The sequence below is a fragment of the Trachurus japonicus genome, chromosome 13, assembly GCF_045865225.1.
Source record: "Trachurus japonicus isolate A0001 chromosome 13, Traja_1.0".
In the NCBI taxonomy this organism is placed as follows: domain Eukaryota; kingdom Metazoa; phylum Chordata; class Actinopteri; order Carangiformes; family Carangidae; genus Trachurus; species Trachurus japonicus.
Window position 1 is genome coordinate 33,742,046 of NC_140919.1, and position 16,071 is coordinate 33,758,116.

Genomic DNA, 16,071 nt, shown 5'->3' on the forward strand with positions numbered 1-16,071 from the left:
ACAATAACAGTATATCTCGAATGTTAAACAGACAAGCCTAACAGTAATGCCCTCTTTCCTTGGCTATAACTCTTTCCATAAACACTGCATAGCTCTCATTCCCCACAACTGGCCTCTCTGCAGCTAGTGAGGAAGTAGGAAATGAATAGCTAGGACCCTGCACACATACATGTTACCACCTGCAGCACACATGTCTGTGTGAAACCCCCAACACATTAAGATTTTACTTTCCTTTAGCTGCGAAAACTTTTCCAGTTCATTTACAAATGGTAGATGTCTTTATTTCTACCTGTGCATGTTTGCATCGCAGTCTTTCTTGGTTTTACTGAAAGAATAATCTAGTTTCCCTTCAAATCCATTTTTGTTGTTGTTGTTGTTGTTGTTTTTGTTGCTTCACATCTAATTTACATCTACAAATTTGTTTCATGTAACAAAATGTGGATTTGTTTTGTGTCTATACAATATCACAAATGGTCTGATTAAATTAAAGTGGGCAGAACCTGAAACACTGAATGAATTGTGTGATTCTGGCAGGGCTCTCCTCTGGTATTTCCTGTTCCCTGCTCCCAGGTGTAAATAATTTTAAGTTGAGTCAACTTAAAATCACATAATCTCCCTCTGCTGCTTTAAAATGTGACAACTAAACTAGCTCAGTAATTCATGGATTTTTTTTTTTTTACGAGTTTTCAGGTTCTTGAGAAAACAGTCTCTTTATGTGTGGATGGGGACGAATACTAAACTGTACGGTTCAATGTGTTTAATTACCATGGTCATAGAGAGAAATGTAGGTTACACAATCATTGGAAAAGGCATTTATGGTAGGCTACATGGTATATCCAGTTACTGTAAATTTGTATATAGCCTACTGTACAACTGTATAATGACATCTCCACTCTTTACGTTCCATGGATTTGAAAACTGTTTTGAATCCCAATTATTTGCACAACTGACGGTGGAATTTGTGCTCTTCAAAAGCAATCTGGCATCAAGTTTCTCTAAACCTCTACCCTGAAAATAGAAACCACTCCTTTAATGTGACATGAAGAAATCAGCTTATGGCAAATCAGCAAAATCCATTTTTTTTCTGTAACTTTTACACCTGTTGGATACTTTGGCCTATCACTGCTTAAGGCGTACTTTGTTCTTAATCATACTAACACAGCTTTATCAAATTGCATACTGTTTGAAATTCTCCATAATCACTACTTGGGGTTTAAGTGTTTTCCACACAGGTTTATATTCCCGTTTTTTACGACTAAAAATGTCATATTTAGTTAAATTTCTGGCATGGTGTCTCTGTATGTCTCTGTAACTTTGGTGCCATTACCTGTAATAATCATTCCGATTTTTTGGTGGTGAAATGAGAGTTACAGAGTTACATTACAAAAGATTATCATCAAATATTACCAGAACATGAGCCTGCCTTGTGTCTGTATAAAACACACCACTGGGTGGCAGCAAAACCTCACATAAAAACAAGGTTTTCACAAAGACTTTTTCAGACAATTTCAGTTCTTGATCAATCCACTCAGGGGCATGTTTTTCCAAAAAAAAAAAAAAAAAGAAAAGAAAAAAAACGATTACACCCATCCCTTTCTGGAGTTGTGATCGAAGTCCCTGTGATTAAAAGGAAATTCATAACATGATTTTGAGGCAGCTGAATAGGCTACACGGCTCTCCAGTGATTATTCAAGAGGAAATAAATGTGTATTTATTAGAGAACAAAAGAGAAAGGGAAGAACTGAATGTAAGGCATTGTTGTAGGTCTGTGTATCAGGATCAAATACTCCTTTTACCTTCATCTACGTAAGAAATTTCGAGCGTGTAAGATGAAACATATAATTAATCACTTCTTTGAGTACAGCCCTCTGTGTAACAAAACACCCTTTGCTTAAAAGGGCAGAGAGAGAAATGTAAATTAATACCAGGACTTGTGTTTCCTGGTTGCCTCAGCATAGTTATTTATGTTGTAGTGTTAGAGAAAGAAAGCAAATAATGTTATCACAAAAAGTCATTTTAAAGAAATTCATCTTAGCTTTAGGTTTCCAAAGAAACATCTCAGGATTTATGACAGCAAATACAAAAAGGTCATCAAAAGGGCTTCGTAATGTAGTAGCTGTGGTTGCTGCGGCCAGGCCATAGCAAACGGTGCAGACTGTCTGTTGAGCGGTTGAGAAGGTCTTTCAGTATTGCGCCTGGCTCAGCACTGAACCATATTGATCTAGGGTGATTTTCTTTTCCCCCGGGGACTGTTCAGAAACAGCTACTAGAGACTCTGCCAGAAGCCAATAGAAAGGATCTACAGATAAAGTGATTTCCACTGAGTGCATCGTAAATAGCTAATCAAAAATAGACCTATCTATCCAGGTACCTTATTAAGTTCAACAGGTTCAATATGCATTTCAATTCATATATGAAAATGAGAGAAAAAAAGACAAATTTAACACTGTACATGATTACTCCAAATTTACATTCACACATACATGTCGTATAGCCTTAAGCAAAGCAATTTGTCATCTTTATCAAATAATGTTTCTGATATTGTGCGATAAATTTTTGGCTAAAATTTCAGTAGTGGTCAGAAATGAATCAAAACACAGTTATATTTGTTAGTTATTTTGAACAGTTACTTTTTCCCCATATGCAATAATATTACCAATGCCAAAAATGTCAGTCTATCTGTTAAGGGTTAAAGATACAGGTGAAACTGTCACTGTGAAACAAACTCACCCACAACTTGTCACGTGTACTGATAAATCCTAAAAGATAAATGGCAGACAATGCTCCTCAGGCACAGGTTCATAGCTGGGGCTTAGCATCAGTTTCACTATCATAGGTGTTACATTCCTGGACACTGACTGGACTGTCACGTCTAGAGACAGATCTGCTTCTGGCAGATGACAGCAGCACAAGGCCAAATATGTCACCAAGCTAGTCTTAGGGGTGGCACATAAGGCTCCTTTAGGTGCTTCTTTGTTGGGATATTATATCCCTTTAGAAAGAGCAAACCATTGTTTCTTCAGTCACCTAACTCCCCTCTCCCCCAACAATCTTCATTTAAAAAACTGCAAATTGTAGAGAAAAGGTTCAATTACATGTAGATCACTGTTTGTGGTGATATATCATTATTTCTGATTGATGATAATAGTGGAGGTATGTACTCCAGCACAACACTGCAGGCTTTGTCACAGCACAAAGCATTTATTATCCTCATTGTGGAGAAGAGGGGAAATAGTGCTCATGCAGCCACTTTCCTGCTTATCTCAGACAAGGGGAAGGCGCTTTGTAATCACAAGGCGACTGGATGTAAGACCGCAGTAGGCTATCTGAAGTCCAAGCTCAAGACGCTGCACTAATCATCTCTGTCTCATTGTTTTCTCTCTCTGTCTCCATTTCAATCATTTGTGTGCAGGCATAAAAGTTTCACTAAATATTGCCAAATAAAAGTCATAAAAAAGTGCAACATCTCTCTTCCTGTTTTGATCTTTCCTTCAAATTTCAATGACTGTAACAGTGCTTTTGGATGTCAGTCTTTTCTACAGCAGTGACTACTTAACGTTTAGTTACTGTAGGTGTTTCCATTCCAAAACAAATTGATCTTTCCTTAGTCACACAGGTTATGTACAACTGGCCTTTAAGGTGGTTGTCATTACTTAAAAAGAAACCGCAGATAGATAATTACAGACTTCAACCTTCCATTCATCTGTAAGATCCTTGAGGTTGTCCTAGACCAGCTGGGCACCGGGCAGTAACAACCTTTTTGAGGCTTTCCAATCTGGATTTAGAGCACTGAAACAGCACTGGTAGAAGTCTCACAATCTCATGAGTCACAATCTAATAGCATCCGATAGGTCTTGTCTCTGTGCTCAGGTAACCCCATTTTTATGCTGCCATACGGTTAGACGGCTGGGGTGTGTGCAGGTTACAGGGAGCCTCCTCCCCTCTCTTCTGTCCTCATGCACATTTATGATGTGCCCATCATCAACATTTCCTTCTTTCATTGACTGATATGCTTCATTTGTGCATAAAGACAATGCAAGAACATTCACCTGCAGGACAACAAACAAAGTTAAAATAAAAATGTCCCCCGTTAATAACTTGAAGATGGTGAGCTTTAGACATAATCTGCCTTCATACACCAATCAAGGAAACTGCAGGAAAAGACAGAAAAAAATTACCACTGTAATTTGTACACAATTGTGATATCATTCATGGACATAGGCTATGAGGAAAAAAATGGTCAGTTGTCATTTTGATATAATTTTGTTGTCTCTTTGCAGAAGCTACAGTAGGCTACTTGGTGTCATTATAATGACTTAATGACTTAATGTTTTTTGTTTTTGTTTTAGTCATTGTGGATCTCTCAGTCAGCCTTTTTGTTTGGGGTTTCCTGAGAGTCACTACAGTATAGCCTATGTGGCTCTATAGGCTAATTTTATTTAAACTCCATGACATTCAAGCAGAAATAGCTAGGTGCAGTTGCCCATAAAGTTGGAATAAAAGTTTTTATTTTACTTAGGCTACTTTCTTTCTTTCTTCTTCTTCTTCTTCTTCTTCTTCTTCTTCTTCTTCTTCTTCTTCTTCTTCTTCTTCTTCTTCTTATTATTCATTTATACTTTCTTCTCGCTGCTCAGCCAGTATTCATCTGGCCCAATAATGTGGACGTTGTTATTTAACCACCACTTTAAGCAGTAAATGGTACAAATAGTACAAATTTTACTACTGTAGGCCTACTGCACTTTTAACATTCCTGGTTCCTCCAACCCAGTCATTTATACATGGAAGATTTATGATGTGATTGTGATTCATATTGCATCTTATCTTTGCCCCCACCCCTCCACCCCTCCACTCCTCCAGCTCAGACCACTAGTTATAGGCTATGGGTGTTGTAATGTAGCCTAAATTCTGTGAATAAAATCAAATCTTATTATTTTTTTTAAAAAAGTACCTTGAATTCATCGACAGTGCCAGACCAGTTATATAGATTATAACTTATCCCAATTTGAAGGTGAAACGTGCAGCACAGTAACATATGAGTGTGTCCGTGGTTTTACCTACCCTTCGCCTTTGTCCCTCGTCGCTTGCTGTGAGGTTGCCTGGAGACGGCGCACACGTCCGGGAGGCGCTGCAGCGATGGAGAAGTATGAAAAAATCAAAGTTGTTGGAAGAGGAGCTTTCGGGTAAACTCCGAGTTTATTTGGACTTCTTAGCTGCTCATCCTTTGTACACATCTGTTTGTTTGAAATGAGGGTGATGTCAGGCGTGTGCTCAGAAAGATAGAAGTTCGTAAAGGCCTTTTTCTCCAAAAAATGTAACGGGATGCGTCAAACGTGCGCCGCCCTTCTGAAGACTTAAAAAAAAAGTAACGGAGCTTTGAACAGAGTTTATATAAAGATTAGCCTACCACTCCTTGAAAAAATACATTAAGGCAGCTGTGTGACAAATCTTAACGCTAAAGTCCCTCTCGGTGTCTACTTTCTTGAACAGTTTAAAGCTATTATAAGAAACGCTTTAGTTGCCAGGTTATGGAAAACCCTCGTCCAGTAAGTTACCAAACTCTTATGGTCCACATTCATTGTTTCCTATTAGTGTTTTACCAACACTTTTTCTGGCTAATGTCATAGTAATAGTAAACGATGTCTGATGTCCAGTGGAAGAAATCAAGGTCACATAGTGTTGTTTCTCATTGTGTACGTTAGTATCAGAAGAAACAGGGGAGAACAGAAGCACACAAGTACCATCAAAGCACAGATTTTCTGTTGTTTTCATTAACTTTTCTATCATCATTTATTTAATTACCGGTAAGTCATATACATATTAAATTGTCCTAAACGAAACTAGTGATGTTGCTCAGTAACGCTGCACATCAGATCTAAGTTGCTAGAGCCCATCCTACTCTATTGTTTAAAGAACAAAATACATGTAATACATAGTTTTTTTTTTACTCCCCTCCCTTGTCAGGATCGTTCACCTGTGCCGCAGGCGCAGTGACGGGGCTTTTGTCATCCTGAAGGAGATCCCAGTGGAGCAGATGTCACGAGACGAACGTCTGGCAGCTCAGAATGAATGTCAGGTGCTGAAACTGCTCAACCACCCAAACATCATAGAGTACTATGAGAACTTCCTGGAAGACAAGGCTCTCATGATAGCTATGGAGTATGCACCAGGTAAGCTTACTGTAATATCTTATTACATCACCCCCTTTTGTTCATTGTACAGCAAATCACGTTTCCCATGGTTTAATGCTGTAGGGCGCCATACCACTTTTCATTCCCATGTCAGGACAGAAAACACTGCATGATAAAATCTGTCTACGGTATGTGGTGCTGTTCTAGGGGATAGAATGATTAGCTAAGTTTTAGGTTACATTAAACGGTTTGTGAGTCTAAATTCATACTTTTTTACTACCTCATAATAATCTCAAATAAGGTAGACAAGACTACACTAAACTATATATATATGTGTGTGTGTGTGTTTACTGGGGTAGATGATTATTTTTTTGATCCCTTTTCTCTTTTACCCTGACATCAACATTTTGCAGCAGCATACATCCACATCTTAATGGCTTTGACACCATCTCACAGCTGAACTGAACTGTTACTAATGTTAACATGTTTGCAGAGAATAGAAATCATCTTTACTGTGTATTTTCTCAATGTTTCCTTTATGCAGGTGGTACTCTGGCTGATTACATACAGAAGCGCTGCAACTCTCTTCTGGATGAGGACACCATCCTTCACTTCTTTGTGCAGATCTTACTTGCTTTGTACCATGTCCATAACAAACTCATTCTGCACAGGGACCTCAAGACACAGAATATTCTACTCGACAAGCACCAGATGATTGTCAAAATTGGTGACTTTGGCATCTCCAAAATCCTTGTGAGCAAAAGTAAAGCATATACGGTGAGCTAATTTACCTTTGCTTTGGAACTGTAAGTACTTCACCAATATACATACAGTACAGTATATTGAGTCTTGCTAACTTATCCACCTTTTTTTAACCATGCAGGTGGTTGGGACCCCATGCTACATCTCCCCAGAGCTGTGTGAAGGAAAGCCGTATAACCAGAAGAGTGACATCTGGGCTTTGGGCTGTGTGCTCTATGAGCTTGCGAGCCTTAAGAGAGCCTTCGAGGCTGCTGTACTGAAAACATTTTTTAACAAATACAATCCAATGTTTGTGGTAGCTTTTGCAGTGTTATTATACATATTCTGTGTGCAAAGGGAATTATATGCTATATTCACCATGGGAGATGTATTATTGTAATTTCTTTCTTTGCCCAGTGTCTTAACATCTTATTTATTCTCATTCATTTTGCTTACAGAATCTACCCGCCCTCGTTCTGAAGATCATGAGTGGTACATTTGCCCCAATTTCAGACCGGTACAGCCCAGAACTCCGACAGCTCATCCTCAACATGCTCAACCTGGATCCATCCAAACGACCCCAACTCAATGAAATAATGGCTCTCCCCATATGCATCAGGCCCCTGCTAAATCTCTACACGGACATAGGCAATGTCAAAATGCGCAGGTGAGACCTTATTGCAGAGGTAACGAGATGATAGAGCTTTTCAAGGGACATGGATGATTTGATTTGAGATTAAGATTTTAATATTTTGCATAATGTTTTTTTTTCTTTATTGAAATTGTATAAAAGTAAAGATCTTCTCTGGCTTTTTTCAGGATTGAGAAACCACTGTCAACTGTACAAACTCCTCAAGGGAGAGCAGGAGGCAGAGTTCCTACCAACAGGTCAAGAGGTGAGGCACATGATGCCATTATTTGACAACAGAACAAGATGTACCAAACAGATTTCAGTACAATTTCACAAACTCAATTGTTATTTCTTGGACTGAAACAGATGCATCAGTTGGTCTGGGGTCAGGGAAGGTGCACTCACTTCCCTTGTCCTCGGTATACACGTGGGGAAGTGGCATCTCAATGCCTCTTCGACTGCCAATGCTCAACACTGAGGTGCATCAGGTGTCTCTGGGCCGAACTCAGAAGATGGGGGTCACCAAGTCAGGCCGTCTAATTACATGGGAGGTCGGTGTAAACCCTTAAAGGATCAAAACAAAACAATGTTTCTTCATAAAAGTTTACAATTTTGGCTAAGCTATTGTGTAAGATTGCTGTAGATTGTGCTGATGTTTGTATGTACAACAGCAACATGATTCCTTTTGAAGCTGTTATCAATTGTAAAAACATGCTTTTGGTGTCAGCTTCTCTGAAAATGTCTTTGTAGACACTTAAATACCTCATTAGGGAGAAAAACAGTGGTAAGGAGGCAGAAATCCTAAACCAGCAGTTCTGTAATAGTGCAGACAGTCACCACCAGTGTGTTGAAAGTAACACATCATTATGCATTTTCAGGGCTCAAGGAAAATGTAGAAAATCAGTAACTGGTGTAAAATTAAATGAGGCAGGCTGGAGAACATGTTATTTGCATTCTCACTCTCCTGACATAAAACCTAATTATCTCTCTAATAACTATTAATTATTGCAGGCTCCATCGGTGGGGTCTGGTGAGGCCAGTCTGCCTGGTGTAGTGGAGCAGATGCAGCCCCAGTTCATTTCTCGCTTCCTAGAGGGTCAGTCTGGAGTCACCATCAAATCTGTGTCTTGTGGAGATCTTTTTACCACCTGCATGACAGGTTGGTGGACCATTCCTTTTTGGATCGCCGTAAGCAAGAGGCTCTGCTATAGGAAATCAATGTTTATTCTCTGTTTTCTTCCCTCACACACAGCTGTAAAAAAAACCATGGCAGCATTTCAGCATGCATGTGGACACAGTCAGCTCTTTCTCCAGACTTAAACAGATAGTGTGGGTCCATTGTCGAGTGAACCTCATCATTCCTACTTAGAAGTTTGGAAGTACAATTTTGTTTTAGCTTAAATTACGGTGCTGTGTTAGTGTTTTAGAAAGCGGTAGCCAGCATATGTGTCTCTGCAAAGCAGATAACACAGGATTAAAGACCCTTCTTCTCAGCTCAGTTTCCTCCCTTACATCACTTTTTGCTGTAGTGATGCCGATTAGCCTGTGTTAGATAGGGAATAGAAGCATTGTGTCGGCCCACACAATAGTACACCTATTCCCATCAACAGTACTTTTAATCCCTTCTTTTTAATTTCAATGTGCAGACAGGGGCATCATCATGACATTTGGAAGTGGGAGCAATGGCTGTCTAGGACATGGAAACTTCAATGATGTAACACAGGTACATGTTGAACTTTCAAAGGAAAGTATTTATAATTTACAATAATATAAAAAGTAATGCTCGTTAAATGTACAAATTCAGTCTAATACAACAGTTCTGCAATAAACTAAGAAACAGCACTACAAAATGCATCCTCCAGAAACACCATGAAGTTGAATCGATACCTCCCTCAAACTGTTTTAGCACAAAGTGATTATTAGTCTACAGGCTTCATGAAGCAGGATTTATTACGAAACTCTTGTATTTTACTGTATTAGTCTCAGCTAAGTGCCAAAACAGACCTTCAGTGCTTTGTGATTCCCAGTATGCTTTTGTTTTTCTCAGTCATACTGGCACATCCGTAAACATATTTTTTAGTGCATTACAATGTGCATACATACATCCATGTGTCATCCAAAGGATTTTTTGCTTGACACTGGTTGTGCTTATGAATCACAAATGATTAAACATTTGGGAATATTGGAAGACATGGAATCATGTTCATTAAAAATATTTTGGTCTCTTTACATTTTTAAGATATGAATTGAAAGAGGGCCATCGCAGTTATATTGTATACCAATTACACACAGGATGCTGTGTTGCTGCACAATTTAAAAAAAAAGATAGATATGCAGTATATCTGAAAAATAAAAATTACACTGATCTTTCTCTCTCTCGTTTTTTTTTTTTATTCAGCCCAAGATAGTTGAGGCCCTCCTTGGCTACGAGCTGGTTCAGGTCTCATGTGGTGCTTCCCACGTTCTCGCTGTGACCAATGAAAGAGAAGTATTTGCCTGGGGAAGAGGAGACAACGGTATAGTAAATATAATGGTTGTTTTCTAACTCACTCAATCTCTCATGGTATTCTCCTTTTGTTGTTTGTTTGTATGTGACTTGATTTATGACAGCGGCACATCAGCACGCAGATTGATTGCGGGGTCTCTGGCCTTGTTTGTGTTGCTCTTTCTGGAAGGACGCCTCGGGCTAGGCACCCAAGACACCCACAACTCTCCGCAGCAGGTGTGTCTCCCAGTGGAATTTGAGGCCCAGAGGGTTGTGTGTGGAGTTGACTGCTCCATGATCATCAGCACTCAGTACACAATTATGGCGTGTGGAAGCAACAGGTAATTGTTCAATATTTTGAGCATTTGTCACAGTAAACAGTTACTGACAGGTGCTAATTATCAGCAGTGAATCATGCCTCACTTTAATGTTTAATGAGTCCTTACTCCTGTATGTTTTTTCATAGAGACTCTTGTGATAGTGATCCTACGTAGTTACCACCCAGTAAAATGATACCTCCTATTTGCTCACTGTGTGCTATTTCATGTGCGCGGGGGTGTTTGTACATTATGGACAGAGAAATATGTTCCATGTGCGCAACCAGTGAGACAGCATTCTCCTTAAGTGACAAACACTTTTTTTTTCTCACATTGTGAATCCCTCGCTCTCAGAGAGGTTAAGCACAGGATGTGGAGCTGTGTGTAAGTACACATTTAAAACCGGCAGCTCAGCAGCTACCTCCATGAGAAAATAAAATGGGAACATATGCTCATGAGCTGATTATCTAAAACATTCTTGAGAAATATTGAACAAATGCTGTTATTCTGTGTCAGCAGACAAGTGTCTCTGTTATGAATACTGACAGGTTCAACAAGCTTGGTTTGGATAAGATAACAGCTGGAGAGGAACCAAATCCATCAAATCAGGTGGAAGAAGTTCATTCTTACACCCCTGTCCAATCAGACCCACTCAACAGTGAGAAGATACTTTACATTGATATTGGAACAGCCCACTCTGTCGCAGTTACAGGTAAAGAAACTCCTGAATATTGTTATCAAGGCACACATTTGTATCAGTACATTACATCTCTGATTGTCCCCATGATGGTGCGAAATAGGAGAAGGTCATGGTTTTGTTTAGTGCCAGACAAACTAGTTTTTAAGATTGTTCCAGTATCATATTTGTCATAAGATGTGCATTCACCACTTTCCTTCACATTGTGTTCTTAAGAAAGAGGTCAGTGTTTCACCTTTGGCAGTAACCAGCATGGCCAGATGGGCTGCAGTTCCCGTCGTAGCAGCCGCGTGCCCTACCTGGTACCCAGCCTGCTGGGTATCTCCATGGCTGCATGTGGAGATGCTTTCACCTTAGCTATTGGATCTGGTGAGTAGTTATATGTGACACTTTAACCTGCTCCACATGCCTTCTCAGGTGTTTTCAACCTCTTTTGGCTGATAAAACCTGATATGTCAATAACAGTGTTATTTGTCCAACCCTAACAAGTATCAGATATCAGTCAGGCACAGCCTTAACACACCTACACACAGACTTTTAGCCACAGTCAGACCAAAACTCAGACGATGGAATATGCTCATATGAAGAAACCAAAAACACCAGGGAGAGATGTACAGTAGTTAGGTAGGTTATACACATAAACCGCAGTTGCATGGTTAACAACAGCAATCCACGGAGATGTGATTCATGCAGAGTTTTATCAAAGATGTTACTGTCATTAACCTCATTACTCACTGCAGCCAAGCTGCTACCTGCATTGTGTCGCAATTTAAGTATAAAACAAGAACATAAGCAAACAGGTACTGTACCTCTGTGAGATGTTATTTAGTCACAATCAGGTGTTCTGTGAGAATAGCAGGCTTTAGTTTTTTGAAAATGCATATACTGTACAACAGAAAATGATAATCATGATCTCATAATTTCAACTGTTAGAGATAAGTCAGATTCAACAAAGTTGAAGATGAATAGAAAGCCAATTTTGGTCTGCCTGACTTTCAGAAAGGGACAAACCTTTTGTGTGTGTGTCTGTGTGTGGATCTCTCGCTGTAAAAAGGTTAGGGTTGTGTAGCAGACGCATGAGTAAACACCACAGGGTCCACCTCAGCTCTGAGTGGAGACAACATTTCTCAGATATCTGTGGTTAAGCTGCTTTGGAGGGAAAGAGGAGGATTCTGAGATACAGGCCGGGACACTGCATTTTTAACTACAGAATGTGATCACATGACTGTAATGTAACTTTGAGGTCAAAAACAGCAATTTAATGTTCACTGTGATGGGTTTTGTCACTCGTGCATGTTTCAAGGCTCTGGAAGTTTATTTTAATGTAAAACCAAGAGTTGAAAGTTTAAAACTAATGGTTACATGGAACATATGTTGTGCTTTGGAGGACCATTGGCAGACATGTAAACTATACAGGGGGTTCAGCTAATGGGCTAAAACCATTAGTATGGTCCTTTAAACACTAACAAACAGGTAACAGATGTGTGTGTGTGTGTGTGTGTGTGTGTGTGTGTGTGTGTGTGTTGTTCTTAAGGCTGATGCTAAACTGGAAAAATGTCATATTGTGCCAGTGCTTGACTCCCTGGGGTGAAAGCCAGCAGTGCCAGCCGTCCCTGTAGGTTCTCTTTGTTAGAGAAAAGCTTTGTTCAGCTTCCTATGGATGGGCCCATTATGTTGCCACCGCAGGAGAGACGGAGCCGTCACTTAAAGATTTGTGTGGATTAATGTTAAGAACCAGCGACCAGTTCTGCGTTCTCCTGTTTTTCTACAGAAGGGGAGGTGTACACCTGGGGAAAGGGGGCCCGCGGCCGCCTCGGTAGAAAAGAGGAGGATTCTGGGATACCGAAGTCTGTGCAGCTCGACGAGAGTCACCCGTTCACGGTGACATCAGTGGCTTGTTGTCATGGCAACACTCTGCTGGCAGTGAAACGTAATATTTAGCTTATTACCCTTTGTTAACAAACACTGTAAGATGTTAGGATGTGGTAAAATCTGTCAGAGAGGTTACTAATCCTCCAGATGAAAGACACAAGACAGGCTTCCCGCAGAGAAGCATGCTTTCTGTGGAGAACTGTGAAAACGTTCATTTGTAAATCTGAAAGCTCAGTGGCTAAAAACATCACTAGCTTTTGTTTCAGGTTGTCAGGCAGCTTGTTTACTTGTATTTCCTTTCAGTCATATAGAATCTGCATGCCAGAAGTAATAAGTCAGTCCAAAAATTAGCATTGAGGTTATTGATTTCAGACTGAACTGAATAATGCGGCCACAGGCCTCTTACTGAGACAACATTAATTCAGCAATTTGTGGCTCTTTCCCCCACAGTGATAGTTCACGAGCCAGAGATCCTGATATAAACTGAAAAACAGTGCAGGTTGGATTAAATCCTCCCTCTACACTCCAAATTGAAAATAGCTGCAGATTTAGAGATTAAACTGCACCACAATTTAATAAGTAATAGAGATGTTAATAATCCTTGCTACAGGCTACAGCGGCTGTTTGGCTGAGGTACCATCTTTAGATTCCTTGTTTTATCCAGCCACCAGTCCAAAACTCAAACTCAATTCAGTTCACTATTACAGTACATAACCTTTTGGCACTTTGCTGAAAGAAGACTGAAACATTTATCAAAATGGGTTCCAATTAATTCTCTGTCAATCAGCTTATTGATAAATCAGTTAGTAATTGTTTGTTTTTCTAGCCTTGTAATTTTCTCCCTCTTGTTTCAGCTTTGCTCGAGGAACCTGTCCCAAGATGATTTTGTCCAGAAGACAAACCCACACAGACTCAGCAGTCGTCGAGAAGCCCTGTGGTGGTGTGAGGTGAAGGGCAGCTTCCTCTGACCCCCCACCCGCCCCCCTTGAGGCCCATCTGCACTGCATTTGAAAGATTTCTTTTCATAGTGCAGCTGCGGATTCAGATTGTCACTTGGTCTTTCCTCTCTGCTCTGTTTTTTGTTCCTTTCAGGGATGAATGTTTGTTTCATTCTGCGACTTGATATCATAGAGCAAAGGTCACAACCCGGCTGTTTCCGCAGGTGTAGCTCACAACAGGTTGGTTAAAGGGATGTTGTAACACTTATTGAAACTGGATTGCAGGAAGTCATTAGGCAGCTTTCATGCGGTGAACTATTGTGCTCGTTCACGTGCAGGGTAAGCATGATAAACCATGAAAGGCCAGTGAAAGACAAACTGGTTTGAGCTCTCTTGAGCAACTGGTGAATGTGATGATACAATGCACAGAAACGACAAGAATGAAGCCACTTGAAAGTTCATCAGTCAGCTGAACCCAAACAGTGGTCACATTGTGCTTTATTGGATTAGTCCTCCAATACATTTGTAACTCTACAGCAGTATTCAGACCAGACAACGACGTGTTGTTCAAAGTTAGACTGGACCAAGACTTTAAGGTATTATAATGTTAAAGAGACTGTGACTGGGCTCTAAATCACTCCCTTGTCCACTCGTACACCCCTCCCTGCCTTATAGTTTTGTCAATAGTAAAGTAAATAGAGGATTTAAACATTAACCTGTATGAATCTTTATATTCTTCTATTTACATTTATCTATGAAATGTGACCACTTGGACTGTGGGATTGTTAGAAGCAAATGCTTTCTTCAGTCTGTTGTAGAAGTCTTTCAGGATATACTGAGTGTGAATGTCACACTGATAAATTGGGCTCTCACAAAAAATAGCAGTCACTATAGTGAGATTGCATATCATGCTGCAAACTGCAGTTATAGTGTGACCAAAGACAGAGAAAAGAAAACTGCCAGTTAAACTGCCCCAGTACAAACATATTAGCAGCAAAATATACTCACAGCCTTGCCTAAATTTAAAGTAGTTATATCATACTGTATATGTGTATGCATTACAAATGTTGCAGCCAGTAAAGGCAATGCTAATTTTAAGTGCTATCTTAATCTATATATTGTTATATTAATAGACTGTATCTGCAATTAAATTAAATAATTATTTTCCATTTGAATTGCAGAGAAGTATAGTGTACTAAAAATACTTCGGTAAAGTACAAAGACAGTACCTTCCACCAGCACTGGTGTGTAGTGAAGACTTTGCAGCATATGATGTATTTACATATTAGCATTTTTGATTGTTGTCTCCATGTGTTGTCATTTTCCAGTGTTATATGTTATATTATATGCTGCATGTTAGTGTGGTAGACAAGAGGATGGTTAAGGCATAAGCCTTAAATTAGAGATGATGTTGTCCTAAATAAGCCATCTCATAATTCATCATAATGAATGCCTTAAATTTCTCAGAGAACATCCAGAGACTTAGAGAATCTATATCTGAACTGAGAACTTCAACCTCATATATCACCACTTTAAAATTACGAGGTTAGTCTGACTGTCTGATTGTTTTATACTGCCTCCACAATCGTATTCATACATTAATGTCTTGATTCATTATGTAATTTATTTTATAATTAGATTAGAGTAATTGATTTAGCAGTTGGTATGTTTATTACCATTGTAATTATATATTCATTAATTTATATTAATGTACATTTGTCCTTTAATTGTATTTATGAAGGTTCTAGATGTCATTGCTTGTTTTTCCAACTGTAATCGCATTGCAACAGTAATTACTGCTTATTTAAGATGTGTTCACACCATTTCTGAGGTCATGGATTATTTATCATTGTTGTCTTGTATGATGATGTAATGATGATGTAATCTGGTGGCAATACAGCAGGTGAAAAGTGATCTAAATGTGAGGACCTGCTTTTAACAAGCATGCCCTTTTTGTTATTATTATGATTTATTTTCTTTTTTATCAGTGTTAAAGCCAGGGTTGGTTTTCTTCATTTATAGAGTCAACATTTCATCATGAAATACTGAGAAAATAAATTCTAGATTGCTTCATTGTGTGTGCTTTCTTAACCACCAGAGGGCATCCATCACCTCTCACTGCTCCAGGCTTCTGAATGAGGCTGATTTTCATTTATATTGTTTATTTATTTCATTTATTTGAAACCTTAACGGTTCAATGCTTTACTTCTGATTTCAGTAACCGAGACTTCATGCACATTTTTTTTTAACCATGTCCTTAAG

The 16,071-nt window shown here is 39.3% G+C and overlaps 1 protein-coding gene across 1 annotated transcript; it reads left to right on the forward strand.

Annotated features, from left to right (window-relative positions):
- The first annotated feature begins 5,091 nt into the window (after window positions 1–5,091).
- nek8 (NIMA-related kinase 8) lies at window positions 5,092–15,880 on the forward strand. The gene is made up of 15 exons (XM_085796103.1): window positions 5,092–5,180; window positions 5,962–6,167; window positions 6,673–6,905; window positions 7,012–7,143; window positions 7,328–7,536; window positions 7,689–7,765; window positions 7,867–8,051; window positions 8,512–8,659; window positions 9,147–9,223; window positions 9,899–10,016; window positions 10,176–10,326; window positions 10,851–11,014; window positions 11,216–11,368; window positions 12,771–12,929; window positions 13,726–15,880. The coding sequence occupies exons 1-15, from the start codon at window positions 5,134–5,136 to the stop codon at window positions 13,752–13,754; spliced, it is 2,088 nt and encodes a 695-aa protein (XP_085652229.1). The 5' UTR covers window positions 5,092–5,133; the 3' UTR covers window positions 13,755–15,880.
- The last annotated feature ends 191 nt before the right edge of the window (window positions 15,881–16,071 follow it).

Bases quoted from the DNA above. Each gene is read 5' to 3' on its own strand.
- nek8 (XM_085796103.1), top strand. From the start codon at position 5,134: ATGGAGAAGTATGAAAAAATCAAAGTTGTTGGAAGAGGAGCTTTCGG. The intron at 8,052-8,511 runs GTCGGTGTAAAC...TAATTATTGCAG, and splicing joins GCCGTCTAATTACATGGGAG to GCTCCATCGGTGGGGTCTGG. The intron at 10,017-10,175 runs GTATAGTAAATA...TCTTTCTGGAAG, and splicing joins CTGGGGAAGAGGAGACAACG to GACGCCTCGGGCTAGGCACC.